The following is a 16,248-nucleotide window of genomic DNA, read 5'->3' on the forward strand; positions in this document are numbered from 1 at the left end:
TCTATATTACCAAGGGACCTACGACATCAGCCAAAGAAATACTCAGCAAGTACAAAATCTGTTCCAGGGAGCTGCTTTTGTGCAGAGGGAAAATTTTGTTCCTACAGGTTTTTAAGTGGGTACGAGGCAAGGAGCTATCTGATCCGGGCAAAGCCATTACAATTTAGATCTCTATCTATAGAACATTTTTTTTTCCTTAAAAAAAATTGGAAAATACAAGAAGTTTGGATTTTTTTCCCGATTCTTTTTTTGGAGGGGGAAATTGCATCGTAAGCTTTCGGAGAAACCCAACATGTCAACTACCTTTCCGGGACTAGTCCCCGATGCCGAGGTATTTTTTCTTTTTTTTTTTTTTTTTTGAGCGCGCGTGTGTGTGGCGGCGGCTGCGGCGGTGGCGGCGGCGGTGGCAGCTTTCCCTGTCTCTAATCTATATTGGACCGTTACGATTAATTATAATCTGGCTTTCGGGGGAAGTTAAGGAAGGAAAGGGGAGAAAGTTCGTTATGACATCTGTCGCCAGGAAGGGCAACTCTCTGCCACGTTAAGAAACATTTGCCATAATGAGGGGGAAAACATAATCCTAATAATAAAGAAAGGGAGGAGGGGGTGAGGAGAAAAAGATAGAGATGGAAAAAAGATACTCAGAAAGGCAAAGTAAAGAGATTGATGGGGGGGGCGGTAGGTGGACAAGGGGGGTGGGGAACAACGCACCCCTTTTGGAATGGGCTTATTCTAGGAAAGTGAAGCAGAAAGAGGGGGTCGGATTCCTTGCCCCAAATGGTTAAGGAAATGAGCAAGTTGAACGATTTGCACAGACTGGATTTTGTAAATATATGGATAATGATTTTGAGCAGCTCTGGCGGAACAGCTCAGCACGGACAGCCGCGGAATCCCGGTGTTGGGATCTGGTTGCAGTGGCGAGGCGCCCGCCCGCGTTCTGTGCGTGTGGACTCTGGTTCTGCTCCCCGCCGCCCCGGAGTCAGTCGTAAACCTGGCTCCCAGCGCCCAGCTCCCTGTGCAAGTTAGGCAGGGGCTGTGTGTGTGTGTGTGTGTGTGTGTGTGTGTGTGTGGTGTGTGTCACCCGCACCTATATAGGGTGGGGGATTTTTTTCCGCCCTCTCGACTGTGAGGATGAGGCCGCCCACCCCCAGTTCGCCTGCTCGCAAAGGCTCTCTGGCAAAGGCGCTGAGCCGGGGCTGCGGCTCGGCCCCAGCCCTGCGTGCGCGCTCTCCGTAGAGAGCCATAGAAAGCTCCTGGCTCCGGGAGAGCGGCGCCTCGGTTGCAAAATGACAAACCTCAAGTTTTTCTGCTCTCCCTTTTCCCCCTCTTCCTTCCAGATACGTCACGACGGATCAAACAGCTACCGTTTGATGCAGCTTGGCTGTCTGGAGTCCGTAGCCAATTCCACTGTCGCCTATTCCTCCTCCTCTCCTTTAACTTACTCCACCACCGGCACCGAGTTTGCGTCCCCCTACTTCTCCACTAACCACCAGTACACCCCGCTCCACCACCAGTCCTTCCATTACGAGTTTCAGCACAGCCACCCGGCCGTCACCCCCGACGCCTACTCTCTGAACTCGCTCCACCACTCGCAACAGTACTACCAGCAGATCCACCACGGGGAGCCCACCGACTTTATTAACCTGCACAATGCGCGGGCGCTCAAGTCGTCCTGCCTGGACGAGCAGAGGCGGGAGCTGGGCTGCCTCGATGCCTACCGCCGCCACGACCTGTCCCTCATGAGCCATGGCTCTCAGTATGGAATGCACCCAGATCAAAGACTCCTGCCAGGGCCCAGCCTGGGGCTGGCCGCCGCGGGAGCAGACGACTTGCAGGTAAATAAGCATGCAGCGAATTTGTCTGCGCCCTCCCCTCTTTGCCCTCCCCCTCCCACTCCGTTAAAGCTCTAAATTCTCCTCTCCTCTCCTCTCCTCTCCTCTCCTCTCCTCTGTCTCTCTCTCTCTCTCTCACACACACACACACACCCCACTTATTATGGAAAGTTATCAAAACAATTAGAAGAGGCGTGTGCCGTTCTGTCACTCTCATTGGATCAAGGCATTTCACCTGGGCGCCAGGGAGTCTGGCTAGCTTGGGGCCCCACTTTCAGTTGTTCTGTACAGAAGTCGGTTGTCAATCCCCATTTCTGTCCCTGAGGGGATGGGGTGGAGGAGATCACAGAGGCTGGGTTGAGCCAACTGGACTCAGAGTGAGACCCGATAAGATGATGAGCAATTGCACCTTCCCTCTCTGTTTTGCTTGGTCTACCCGTGCGTCCCAGGTGTTTGTCCCAGACTGAGCTTGTGGAAACTAAGAATTGGGGGGCTGATTTGTTCTGAGACTTTGTTGGGCTCTAGCAAAAGTTTTCCCGAATATACTAGATTGCTGTGGAGAGTAAAGAATTGCAAATGAAAGTCTAAAAAATTTACACCCATCAAAGAATCTGCACAATGCACTTCACCAGGTTGTGGGGTTGAGCCTAATTTTCTCTAAGGAGCACCCAATCCCACCACCTAGTTGGGTAATTCACAACTTTATTTTTCTCAGGTTATTAACTTTTACATAAGATGCAACTTCTTAAAAAGAAGGAAATGAAGAATAAAGGAAGAGGAGGGAAATGGAAAAGAAATAAGAAGGGAAGAAGAAAGGAGAAAAGGAAAGGAGGGATGAGGGAGAGAGCAAAAAGAGAGGAAGAAGGAAGGAAGGAAGGAAGGAAGGAAGGAAGGAAGGAAGGAAGGAAGGAAGGAATCCAGATACTATGGAGGTCATCAATCAGAAGGTCTCTCTCCTACTTTCTTTCTTAATGTATTTTTGCATATTCTTCACCAACAATAGAATTTATAATTTTGCAAACATATTGTCACAGCCACATTTCAAACAAATAAACCCACAAATTTAAAAAAAAAAACCTCAAAAGACATGAATTTGTAGCTTATTTGGGCTGAAAGGACAGCTGTAGCTGAGTCCGTACTTTTTCAGTCTGCACAAAGCTGGCCACCCTCTCCACAGCCTCCATAACGAGAAGGGAGATACTCGAAGAGCACAAGTTGGAGACATAAGAGATCCCTTGTTGCGCACAGAAAATCTTTGCCCTTCATTTACCTCCGAGCAAGGGATTTTTTTAAAATTAAAGTGAAAGCCCTTACAGTCCCAACAAAGAGCCGTGGGCACAAGATCGGCACACAAGAAAAAAGATTTGGCTCCATAAACCTTGACTTTCTACATTTATATTCACAAAATAATTTTATATGCTCAGAACATTTTTACATTTTTCACAAGGATCCTCTTATGTCTCAAGGGGGAAAAAATCTGCCATTCAATGCTTAGCTCAACTAAAACCTATTTACTCCTTTTAATAGCCGCGTCTGCTGCTGATTTTTTTGTATCTGTACAAATTTTTTTTCTGTGCTAGGCACAAAGCCGGGCATTTTTCAAAAGAGGGGATTAGAACATTTGCAAGCACCAGACAAAGAGCGAATCCCGTGCAAAAGAACACCGTAGTTTATCCAATTTTCGACTTAGTGCCATTCAACTGGTCATTTATGCAATGTCATCCGACCAAACAACATGTTTTACTTATGAGGGGGGAAAGTTTGTTAAGTGTAGAGACCAAGATTCGTTTCTTCTAAGAAAATAAACATCTTAACAGTGCGCCAGAGAATGAGAGCGAGAGTGGTTCACTCCCTTGGAGAGTTTCGAGGCCCTTTACCTTCTACATTTCAGATATTTTGAGACCTTTTTTTCCCCCCAGTCTATGTCTTTTTTATATTTATAGTCTTTTTTCAGTTTATTGCTCGTACTGAGGGAATATTCATACTGAGAGAAACACTCCAAGATCCTAGAAGAAATTGAAGAGTATGATATGTGATGTATTTATGTATCTATGTCTATATACATAACTATATATGTATATATCATTTTGTGTATATATATATATATATATATATATATATATATATATATGAAGCAAGTTGTAAATCTGGCAAGTTATTTTCTTCCACTCCTCCTGGACTTAGTTGGCAGAATGAAAAAGAAAGAGAAAAAAAGTAATAGCTACTTTTAAAAAGAGAAATAGGGAGGGGATGTGTGGGAGAAACCCGTCTCTCTCCTTTTATTTCTTTCTTTTTAAAACATTCATCAGCATATGCCTCATTTCAAATGCAACAAATGTAAATATACTTTTCCCTGCACAGAATTTTAAGTGAAAGTCCAATGGTTTGCAGGGCGGTCTAAGTCTGCCTAACAGATGCAAACAGTCTTGTGGCTTCAGTTCCATCTTTGAGTCCCCTAAAAAGATTTGCTATGGCCAACAAAGGAAACTGTCACACCTTTTCCCATCACCGCTTTAATTTATGCTCAGTCTCCAAGTTTTTTTTTTCATATTGATTTGATAATCACTTTAAGGCAGAACATTTAAAATAAGAAAGAGCTCGTGAGTAGGTTGAAAAGGGGGGTCTTACAGGCCTGCCTCAATATGGTGAAAATGGGGAAGCGAAAGGGAGCCAGGGCTGTAAAGGTTGTTTTGTAAAGTGGGTTTTTATTATGCACCGACTCTCTCCGCATTTACTTAACTCTTCACGGGCTGTTGGGTAGGTTAACACCCTTCAAGGCCTCTTTCATGTCCAATACCTCGTTTGTTTGTAAAGGAAAATGAGCCTTTAACACATTTCAACTCAGGGGGAAAAAGACACAGAGAGAAATTTTTATTTCTTCTTAGTCAAAAATCAGCAAACCCTTTCCTTCTTCCCAACTCAAATGATCCTTCAATCCATTAGGAAGCTTGAGATCTACAGTGAGTGAATCTGAAGGTGTTTCCTCTCTAAGGCATATTTTGGGTAGGATACTCCTACTTCTGTGGTAAAGCAGAACCAACATCAGATATCTTGAAGGCTGCACTTGAAATGGCTCCTCTGAGCTCCCAAGAAACCCACAGTGCCAGACTTGACGTTTTCAGTGTAATTTGCTCCACGCAGAAAGTGCTGTGGAAACAGTCTGTTATATATGCTATGTGCCTTGATGGGGACTCAAAGGGCTTCTCATTCCCTTATGCCAAGATGAAAGGCACTCAGGTGCTTTGAAGTGTAATATTGTATGGTGCTGCAAAATGCATACCTTAAGATTTATACAACTTTTAGATTGTGGTTTTTCTGGCACTTTTTTCCCTTAAAATCATGTGTGCTGCCAAACTCGCTCCAGCTCAATGATTGCTTTTAAATGCCTACTATGGAGATATGGGGTTCAGGAATGGGGCAGATTGAAAGACTTAACTCATGTGGTCGTATCTATTAGTATCTATTTGAGTGCTTTTATTTATTTTTCTTTTATTAAGGGCTCCGTGGAAGCCCAGTGTGGGCTTGTTCTCAATGGTCAAGGTGGAGTGATAAGAAGAGGTAAGTTACATGTTAAAATGAAACATTCTTCTCTCATCTGATACTTTGTTTTGAAGATCTGGTGGTGCTTTTAAGCATCAGATTCCTTGTCTGATGATTTAAAAAAGTTACTCTTGGTCAGTTACTTTTGTTCCACACAGGCATACTGCCTTCCTTCATTAAGGTTGAACCCAGCCTGTGCCCCAAAGAGCTATGATGGAAGAGATTTGCTGTTTTTCATGGAACAGTGACAGAATCAAAGTTAGAGGGGGGAATAAAGAAAAAAGAAATGAAAGGGAAAAAAATCCTTGTCACACCTCCTTTCCCCATCACCACATCCTAAAGCAGAATTTCTGGTCTCTTTTAGCCCTGAATGTGCCAGCCACAGCCTGGGTGATTGAGGTGATGGTGTTAGCTTGAGGCTTTGAAGGATTCTATGAAAGGCTAATATTCGTTGAGGCTTCAGGGAAGGCTAATGAAACACCAATATTGTAGCTGCCCTTATTTTTCTAAGTGTCCAGAACATTTCTTTCTTTAAGGGAGGTGGGAGGAGGAGGTGGTGTTAACTGTACCGGATAAAGCTTTCTTGTTCCCATCTGTTGAGGAAAACATCTGAATCCAGAGTTACCCATGGAATTGGAAGGGGGGGAAGGCAAGAGTCGAGATCTGTTGATTTTGGCTTAGAAACTGAAGGGGGCTGCATCTCAGATGTTCCATTTTGACAAAAGGTTTTGAACTATGACATTTTAAGGGCCTCAAGGCAGTGCAGACTTTGCTGGCTTCCCACTTAACTGTACCCAGAGCCTCTGAAGCTTATTTTCCTAGCAAAGCTGAGTAACCCGAGGAGCACACAGGCAAGGGGACCAGCTGTTATCCCAACTTCATACGAATTAATAAGATGTGGCCTATTCACCAGGACTAATTCCAGTTCCAGGGCCGCAGTTTTCTATAGTAACTGAACTGCTAAGACTGAGTCACTTCTGATGGCACCAAATAAATGTCCTTCAGTTCCTGTCCATCCTTTTCAAAGCTTGTTGAAAGATTCCAGTGCTTTTCCAAAGAAAGCAATGGATTCTTTCATATTTAAACTGCATGTTTTACAACCCAGTGTCCAATGTGAAATTCCGTTTAAATTGAGGAGGAAAGAAAACAAAGACGATTGTCATAGTAAATACTTGGAACTTCCACTAAATGTAAAATAGCTATTCAACTCTGTAGTTTCACTCCATGGGGAGTTGAAACTATTTTTCAAAAAACCACTAGTGTTGCTCCATAAGGATTTTTTTAAATGAGTACTATTAGGCTTCTCTGCCAGGCTAACATTCAGCCATGTTGAAGTGACATGAAATAGGCCCAAGACTAGTGAAATTGAAATAAAATACACATAATGTTGAAGGGAGGGGTGCACAGTGAAACGGGGGTCAGGTGAGATGTGCTGATCTGGGTCTGTTGGGGCGGTCACACTAAAGGCGAGGCTACACTAAAGGCGAGGCTGAGCACTCAGGGCGCATGGAGATGTCGGTGGTGCTGAAGGACAGCGCCACTAATTAGCGCCCAGAGCCGGCTCCTCCCAGAGCCCGGCCGGCGCTACTGCGGTCGACGCGTTCAGTTCCGCACTTGCTCCGCGATCACCTTCTCAAACGCTTGGAAATTGCATCAGATCTTACAATAGCTGGACAGAGGGTGGGAATTATCTGAGACCGAGGGCGGGAGCTGGAAGGGAGGTGGCTGTGTAATCAGCTGACGTTTTAGGAGAGAGATTTAGGGGACACCCGCTCAGCATTCCCTCAAGAAAGGCCTACGCTCTTGGGTAACTACAATGGGAACTGCAGTCCTGTCCTATTAGAGCCACAGAAATCGTCTTTCTTAGGTGATGTTTTATTGTTCTTGTAGAATTCGGGGTCACTTCGTTTCACCTGAAAATCAGCGTGGAGCCTGTGATTTTAAACCAAATATTGATCTTTTAGGAGAACAGCACAGCTCCAAAGAGAAAGGGGTGGTAACTTGGGGCTTCTATCTGTATTGTTTGACTAAATCCTCATCCTGCCCACCCCCACCCCTTGCGAAGGAATTCAGAATTTACCTGCTGAGGTTTTTCCATTTCCACACGTCTTAGAGAAAGGCCAATTAACTTGGTTGAGCCCCGGAGACCAACCAAGTGTGAGTCTGTGCATGTCTGTTACTCTGAAACAATCAATGTTCATCACAATTTACAAATGGATAGCAAGGAAGACTTGCTTTAAAGGTTTTGTACATCCTCCTGGAACCTGCCCAGCCCCTCACCTCAGGACTCCCCATTTTTGAAGAAAACCTAAGGAAGCCCCTTCTTTTTGTTGTCATTGTAGTGCACCAGATTCTTAATATGAACAGCTCAAGTCACCTTTGTTCATCAAACACCAGGAGGGCACTAAGTCAAGCACTCTGCCATATTGCCATACTGTGTAATGGTTTTGTTTAGATAGGAATGTCTGTTTCTCTTCTAATCCATGTTTACAGGTGAGTCTCCACAGGAAACGTGGTTCCTTGAAAAGCACAACTTTTTGCCATTTTTCCTCCCTTGCTAAGTTCTCTGATAAACTTACATTTCTAGTGATTTTCAGAATTTACTGTAGGAGGAACAAAACAGATTTTACTTCCAAAGACTCCTGAGTGCTCTTCCAGAAGAAAGATCCCTAAGTGCCCCCACATGAGTTTACCAGGGAGAGGCTGTCCTGGTTTGCAGGGTGTGTGTGTGTGTGTGTGTGTGTGTGTGTGTGTTGGAGGGGGTGGGGAGAGGCATTCAGTTCTTTAAATTTTGCCATTTCTATTTGCAAAGAACAAAATACCATTTCTCTGATTCACTTCGGTAAGTGGCAGTTACATTGTTTTTGCCTATAATGAAGGCCGGCTAGCCAAAGAAAGCACGGAAAGGGGTCAGCGGCAAGGTAATTACCACCTAGATAAAATATTTGCCACCGCCTCGGAGGTGCAGCTCCCGCGCGCTCACTCTCGCTTAATGGTGTGCGCGATTTTGCCCGCAGCTCCGCCACTCCAACCATCAGAACCAATAATCTTTACTTTACCCTGTGCTCGCGTATCGATAGCTTCTCTCGCCTCCGGCTTCAGCTTTGATATGTTAATATTTCTGAGTAGCAAATTCTGCAGAGATCATATTAATGTTGTACGTACAGAGTGGAGCTTTGCCTTCGTTGAATATTCAGATACTGGGTTTCAAAAGGCGTCTCTTGAAGAAATGAGGCTTCTATTTACAGGAGTCGTCTGTGTTTTTAATCATTAAAGAAAAAGAAAGGAAAACCCACTCTTCTTTTCCCCATGAATCTTCTGAGGCTCCCTCATGGCCCCCTCCCCTTTGTCAGGCGCTGGCCCCTTTCATTTCTCGCTCTGAGAATTTAATAGTAGGAGAACAATGTTGACGATGACGGCGACGACGATGATGATAATATTGAATGGATCCAGACTGGAATGGCAATGGTAGGGGTTCAATTGGATAGGGGGCTGTGGCCTTCAGATGAGGATGGAGATGAGATGAGAACACCCAGCTTTTCCATATTTGGGTGAGAAGTGACATTTTGGCCCTGGTCTTTTTTGAGAAATCGGAATGGCATACTCAAAAAAAAAAAAAAAAAGGAAGAAAGAAAGAAAAAAATGAAAAAAGTGAAGGGGGAAAGCGCCCTTGTTTCGCTTTGTGATCACTCTGCCTTGCAGCCCCAGGCTAATTTCAGACGCTTAAATACCGCCATAGCCTCTGGGCCACATGGAGAGGGAGCGGACCCGGCCACGGGCAGGCGGGAGCGCTTTCCGGATTGCCCGTGGCTACACAAAATACAAACTACTTTGAATCAAAACATTTTTGGGGAATTAATATGATCTGAACTCTGCACGTTTTAAGAGAGCTGGAGTTTGTCAGATCTCTTAGAGGTGACTGGCGCGCCAAGGAGGAGGCATTTACACTGCGGTACAAACATTGTCAGATCTGATTTAATTTTTTTAAAATGCTTCTGTGAAACAGAGGTTAGCATCAATCTCCCAGTCTGCCAATAACGGATGGGTGGACCTGACCACTCTTCCCTTCTGCAGCCCCCGCAGTTGGCTGCCCACAGGCTGCTTGGTCAGGAGAATGAGCTGCTTCTGCTCTTTCAGTTTTGCGAGGGCCCTGAGCTTTGGAATTCGAGTTAGAAAGAGCCTCTGGCTCTTTCAGCAGCTTCCAGAAGGAGTAAGATTGGAGTGGGGAGGGAAGCCTTCTTCCTCTTCTTTTGTCAGGGCCCCCAGAATCTCTTTTTACTAGAATCACCAAAACTCATCTCTAAAACTCATCCATTTTGAAAATAGAGCAGAAATACACCTCTCCTGCCCCGTTAGTCCCCAAATACAGATGCTGCAGATTCGGAATTCAATGTCCTTTATATGAAGACTAAATTTCATATCAAAGTATCTGTAGGCATGGTTTCTTAAAAATCTTTTTTTTTTTTTTTGCGGGGGAGGGGAGCTCCTTTTCCGTAGTCTACTGCTTGCTCTCTAATATCAAAGCAATCCCTGCACTGAGAAATGGGGATTAATTCACACACACACGCAATTACACACCCACCGCCACATTAAACCAGTGTCTCTCTGTGCAGACCTCCCTTTCTTTTGTTCTGCCTGGAATGTGCACAGGGAGGAGCGTGTTCAAACCTGGTAATCCAGTTATACCTGTAAGGGTATATCCTCCCCTCAAACAGCGCAGTTAGCGGCTGATGCATCATTCGAGGCCTATTTGCTTGCAATTAAACCACTATCCCTTTGCTGTTTGATTACAATTAATATCTGTTGGGGGGGAGGAGCGAGGAGGAGATTACACCAGGGGTTTGTGATTGAGAAGGGCGAGAGGCTAGAGAGGAAGCAGCGGAGAATGATCTTACTCCACCCAGTTTACACGCGCACCTCACAGAAATGCACCCGCAGAACAAACAGGGACAGGAAACTCCTATAATCGTTTACACATTTTTAATGTGTCAGAAAAAATGAGCGATCACTGGAGATGAAGAAGGGGAGAAAAAAAATCCCTGCCGTTTGTATTTCTTTCATTTGAATTGTAAACATCTGTTTGGCTGTAAGGCGAACAGAACATTTATTTTGCTCTCAAGATCTGGTCTAATTATGTCAACACCGAAGCGGCGGGGAGTGGGGCGGCGCTGCGGCTTTGGAGAGGCTGCGCGCAAGGGCCCCGCGCCCGGAAGCCAGCCAGGAAGTATTGATCGCACCTGGAGAGCTCGCAGGGCCTCCAGCCATCGCCCGCTCTGTTGTTAGAGAGGAAGGCACCCAGAGGGGGCGCATGGCTTAAAGGCAGCTTTGGGGGCGCCAGGAGAGCCACAGTTCCTTGGAGACGGTCGCGGCTGTTTCCTCTGCCCTAATTGCCTGGATAAGAAGAGGAAAAGTGCACTCAGGCGTCGGCGCTTGTCGTTCTATCCTGTAGCCGCGCAAAAGGTGGGTAGGGATCTTCTTGTGCTCCACAGCTCGCACCCCTGAGCCGTGGTAGTTGCTCAACACAGTGGTGGAGTTGGGTGGGCTTTACTCAGGTTACTGAGCACGTGTAAGTCCATTTCCCATTGCACCTTCCACGAGCTGGGGAAAGAAGTTGAGTAAGCGTGAGCATCCCCGTTTTTCAGATGGACAGACCAAGGCCCAGAGTTATTCATCAAAGGTTGCATGGATTGCTAGCTGGCCAACCACTTACTTGCAGTCCAGTCACTGGGGGTGACTGTGCCTGCCAACACAGGGCCAGATGTCTCCAGCCACACCAGGAAGGGCACAGCCCCACCCTGTTTTTCTTTGGCCTCATGGGATCTAACAAGGTCTGGCAGGTAAAGGATCTGCATCTGTGTGTTTCATGCCTGGTTTTGTCCCCTGCACAGTTTCTGTGGCTGACTTTTCCCTGTAGCGATGGCGCAGTTATCCCTTTTATGATAGTCATGTTCTAGACAAGTGACCTTAAGTAGATAGTCCCTGATTTCTCATGCTGTTTCTATAGCTACAGATCTGAGTTTGAGCATCACTGGAAATAGGAAGCCCCATCTCCAAATTTCAATTCTGAAACTAGTGCCCTCCATAGAAGTATTACTTCTGTGCACTATGAATGGAAAAGAGATGTATTCTAGAGAAGTTTGGCATGAGTAGCCTGGTTCTGGCTCTAGGCACCTCTAACTAGAGTGCTGGATCTAGAAAGAATGTTACATAATTTCAGTAAGTGCCCACCTGCAACACAGGCACCATGAAGAACTTCAGCTGGTAACACTGGGGATGAATACTGTAAATGCCTTGGCATGGTTGAATCTCATGGCTTTCCTTTGAAATCTCATCATTGCTATCTGTAGTCCGGATCCCCTTAAAGAAGTCCCACCTCCTTGGACCGTCACTGTAAATGCAAAAATCTGGTTATGTTGACCTATTACTCTTTTCTTCCTCCCTCAAAAATAAACCACTGGGAAGAAAAATATCAGGTGCCCCATGCTGCTGTAAACTCTACAAGTTGCCAAATCTTTAGCCAGGATGGGAGAGTTCCCCAAGGCCGCAGCAATGCCAACTATCAAAGCAACAGAAATTCCCTTTAAAGATGCTGTGACATAAAAAAATAAAAGACTCTAGAGTTGATGGCTAATCCTGAATACAAAATAAATCCTCCAGGCAGTTTGTGTGTGCATAAAGCATACTCTTAATGTGCAGCCTGTGTAACCTACCTAATAAATGCTTATCTGAGCATAAGCCAGAAGCCTAACCTGGATGCAGGAGAGAAAGACCTAGAGCCCAGGGAGATAGCACTTGGCTTGGTAGCAGATCCAGTGACTTTCCTGGGAGCAGCTGGCTTTCACCACATGGGGTTCATTTTGCCAACAGGGGGCAATTTTCCAATTGGAGAAAGCCTGATTTAACCCCCCCTTTTTTTTTTACAAAAATCTTTTATAATCTTCTCTGACTCCCTAAATTAGGTTTCTGACCCACTGTAGGTTAATACATATAGGAAAGGTCTAAAGCTGTGTCCTTCTTTACCCTTGGCTTGCTGGGAAAGTTACACATGCACAAACATTCTTCTCTCATAATTTACTTGAGTGAGATTGGGTGAGATTCCTTGTGTCCTCAGTTGTGTATTGGCTTTTGTACAAGAGAAGAGGGTTTATGTAAGAATGTGAATTTGCTTATGATTCCATGACCAGGGGTGGAGGCCCATTTTTGGAAAAGGGCTCTGTGAATTTTGAATATAGACATCATGATTCCTTAATATTTTTGCTTCAGATGACTCCACAAAGACCTAAATCCTAAAGTTTTCAGGGTCCTGATTCTGACAATATGATGTTAAAAGCCAGCTTCATTGATATCCTGTTCATTCTCTACGACAATGAGAAGTAGGGAAGCAGGGACGAATTTGTGTTTGGGGCTCCTGAGGCAGGCATTTGCATGGTTTTCCACGTCGTTGACCACAAGTTTAATGCCAGGAAAAGGATTGCAGTTTGACAGTTGAGATTGTGACCTCTCAGATTGCAGACTGAGGGCCAGTTTCCAGGCACTAACATTGGGAATTTAGCCAAGTGTACAGGACTCATCTTCCAGTCTGGAGAGGGCTGCCTACTCTAATGTTCTCAATATCCTCTCTTCTGTTTTGGGGGGTCATTCAGGGTGATCACCAGCTTCAGAATTCTGAAGGGGAAATACATTGGTCCCAGTACTTTCAGGGGAAACTTGGATGACTCTAAGACAGTCTGGAAGAATTCCAGGTAGTACAGAGGTAGAAACACTTTAAGAGTGAAATAAAGCTAACCTGTTCTCTCCACCCAGGTCCAGGACCCCTTCGCCTTTTTAAACATCCTCCCAGGTTCCTTAGCCACTGTGCTCAGAGAACACACCCAAATCTGAATGCCAGGGACTCCAGCAACACAACATTCTACCTGAGCAGCTTAGTAAAGGAGGGGAGGAACCATGTGGGAGGCAAGTGGTGAGTCCTAGACCAGGGCTTCTCAAGCTTTAACGTGCTCACGAACCACCTGGGAATCTTGTTAAAATGCAGATTCTCACTCAGAAGGTCTGGAGTTGGCCCTGAGATTCCATATTTCTAACAAGCTCTCAGGAGATGCCAATGCTGCCAGTTGAGGACCACCCTTTGAGGAAAAAGATTTTGGACAATACTCTCCTGCTTGTTTTTCTTCCTCTACCTACTTTTCTCTCTTTTCTCATAGAACTTGACCTTTTTTTGGAGAAGAGACTTAAGATCCCCCATAGTTGAAGAAATCAAATGTATGCTCAGGAAAGCAAGCCTTGAATTCGAACTTGCCAGTGAACCTATTAGCTTTGCCCTCAGATTGCTCAATGTGGGAGGAGGCAGCCTTGAATGCCAGGGCTCCATGGCTACCATGTTAGCAGTATGGACATTGGCTCAGGATTTTTTTTTAAGATTTTATTTATTTATTTGACAGAGAGAGAGACAGCCAGTGAGAGAGGGAACACAAGCAGGGGGAGTGGGAGAGGAAGAAGCAGGCTCCCAGCAGAGGAGCCTGATGTGGGGCTCGATCCCATAACGCCAGGATCACACCCTGAGCCGAAGGCAGACACTTAACCGCTGTGCCACCCAGGCACCCCCGGCTCAGGATTTTTGCAGTATGGGAGCATTGGGCAGCAGGAAACCCTCCTGAATGATTATCATCTTGGGTCCTCAAGTCTACTTCGGGTGCCTGAGGTTAGGGAATGTACTCTGTTGTCCTGGAGGAGAGCAAAGCTCAAGGGACTTTCTGGAGCTTGGAGACCAAAGGCTTCTGCTCTAGGAAACACAGCATAGCAAAACTGCTTGGTGATTTTGCTATTAGCCGTTATCTTTGCTTTGTTCCCTAATAGTAACAATGACAACAACAACCGAAACAATAATATTATTGGCCACTAACACTTAATGTGACTGTTCCTATGTTCTAAGTCTTGTGCAGCATTTGACTGTGTGTGCCAGTCCTGAGGGCTGACATGTGGTAGAGAGATGTGACCCATCATCCACCCACATGGGTTGAAAGTTTATGGCAACGGGCAGATGATTTCTGGTGATACCTGGGAACTGAGTGATTCCAGTACCTATAGTTGGTAGGTGGATGAGGGAAAAGAGATGGCAGTTTTCAAACAATTTGGAAAACAGTTTTCAAAACTTTTGTCTATATAGTAAGTCACGGATAAAATATACCCACCCATTGTGTATATTGTACATACATGCACACACATATACAGAGCCGTGGAAGAGTAATACATACCCTCTGTAGGGTTAACTGGTGGAGTTTGGGGTTTTTAATTAATTGAAGTGTTTTTGGTGTGTATGATGTCAAAATTAGCACTGATGGGCCAGCCAACACTACGTAGGATGCTAATTTTTGCTTAAATTAAAAAATTGTACCCCCCACAAACAGGTTCTATATGATATCTGAAAACTAAAACATTTATTGTTATTTGAAAGGTCATCTTCAGGCAGCTTTCTGAGAGGATCCAGGTCATGTATACATGAGAACAATTGTTGCCGTGTATTCCCAAATCTCAAGTAGTGCCTTGATGTCAACTGTCTTTTATGCAATATCTTCTCTCACTGTCGCTAATATGTAATATACTTCCCTACCCCCCTCCCCAAGGTGGCACCTGTGTGGTCAACCCCACAGACTTGTTTTGCTCTGTCCCTGGCCGTTTGTCCCTCCTCAGTTCAACTTCCAAATACAAGGTGACGATTGCTGAGGTGAAGAGGCGCCTCTCACCACCTGAATGCCTCAATGCTTCGCTCTTGGGAGGCATTTTGAGAAGGTAAGACCATTGTTTTCTGGCACGTCGTGTCTTCTAACTATACGATACCATACTTCTCAACCCTCAGCCCTTAGGCCTTCTGTCTCATGTTGAATCCCCATCTGGTCAAATCTTCTTATCCTTTCCCTCAGAATGTGAACTTTCAAAACGTAGTTTTTAATTTTGTTTTTGGACAGAGCAAAATCCAAGAATGGAGGCCGCTGTCTGAGAGAGAAACTGGATAGGCTTGGCCTGAATTTGCCAGCAGGAAGACGGAAAGCAGCCAATGTTACCCTCCTTACTTCCTTAGTTGAAGGTATGATTTTTCAGCTCTGCAAAGTAATGATACAAAGTTAGCAATTCTTTGGAATTCAGGTTTGTTAGATTATGCTGTTTCATTTTTGTCTATAAAGCAAGGCAGTTTACAGTTACAGGTGAATTTCCCAATTAATCATGATAAAGATGACTAAATTAGACAACATAAGTCTTAGATAATTCATAAAATGTCATTTAATATACTAATGTTGGCAATAATGCAGAATAAGACAATGCAAGATTTAAGTACTTCAACCAGTACATCCTAAATAAGAGCAACAAATAAACTGGCTGTGCTATTGTCATTTTTATTATTGTTTATTTTGGAGTTCAGATAAATCTAGCTTAACTCATTATTATTCAGTGCAACATGATCCATAGGATAAATAATTACCCTTTATACAGGGTTCACAGGAGCCTAGGCATGATACCAAGCCTGAGAGCATATTGTGTTAATTCTATTAGGCATCTCTTAAAGTACAGTGACGTTCCATGGTTTTCTGGGTGGATAAGCCGAATCACAGAAGGATTAAGGTTAACCAGTGATACAGAGACAGAGGTAAAAATATATGCCCAGAAGTGTTTTTTTTTTTCCCACCTCACCTTTCCCATTTTGTTTCTTCTGTAAGAACTAAACTATATAATCTTATTCAAACTTCTTTTAAGAAGAGGTATTATTGGAGACTTATTTTTGACTTTGTGGGGGAGTTTTGAACGCCAAAAGAGAGTTCTTCCATAACCCAGAATGCCATTGTTTTCAATCCGAACAAGGGGTCCTTTCTACCAAAACTAACCT

At 44.6% G+C, this 16,248-nt stretch overlaps 1 protein-coding gene across 1 annotated transcript in view; it reads left to right on the forward strand.

The window, feature by feature from the left end:
• The first annotated feature begins 93 nt into the window (after positions 1–93).
• TFAP2D (transcription factor AP-2 delta) overlaps positions 94–16,248 on the forward strand; it is a 57,991-nt gene continuing 41,836 nt past the window's right edge. The window contains exons 1-5 of the mRNA XM_002915422.4: positions 94–331; positions 1,338–1,835; positions 5,330–5,390; positions 14,993–15,158; positions 15,335–15,453. Of these exons, the coding sequence (XP_002915468.2) occupies positions 293–331; positions 1,338–1,835; positions 5,330–5,390; positions 14,993–15,158; positions 15,335–15,453 (883 nt within the window). The 5' untranslated portion in view covers positions 94–292. The remainder of the gene's footprint in view (positions 332–1,337; positions 1,836–5,329; positions 5,391–14,992; positions 15,159–15,334; positions 15,454–16,248) is intronic.

Source organism: Ailuropoda melanoleuca, chromosome 19 (assembly GCF_002007445.2).
Source record: "Ailuropoda melanoleuca isolate Jingjing chromosome 19, ASM200744v2, whole genome shotgun sequence".
Taxonomy (NCBI): domain Eukaryota; kingdom Metazoa; phylum Chordata; class Mammalia; order Carnivora; family Ursidae; genus Ailuropoda; species Ailuropoda melanoleuca.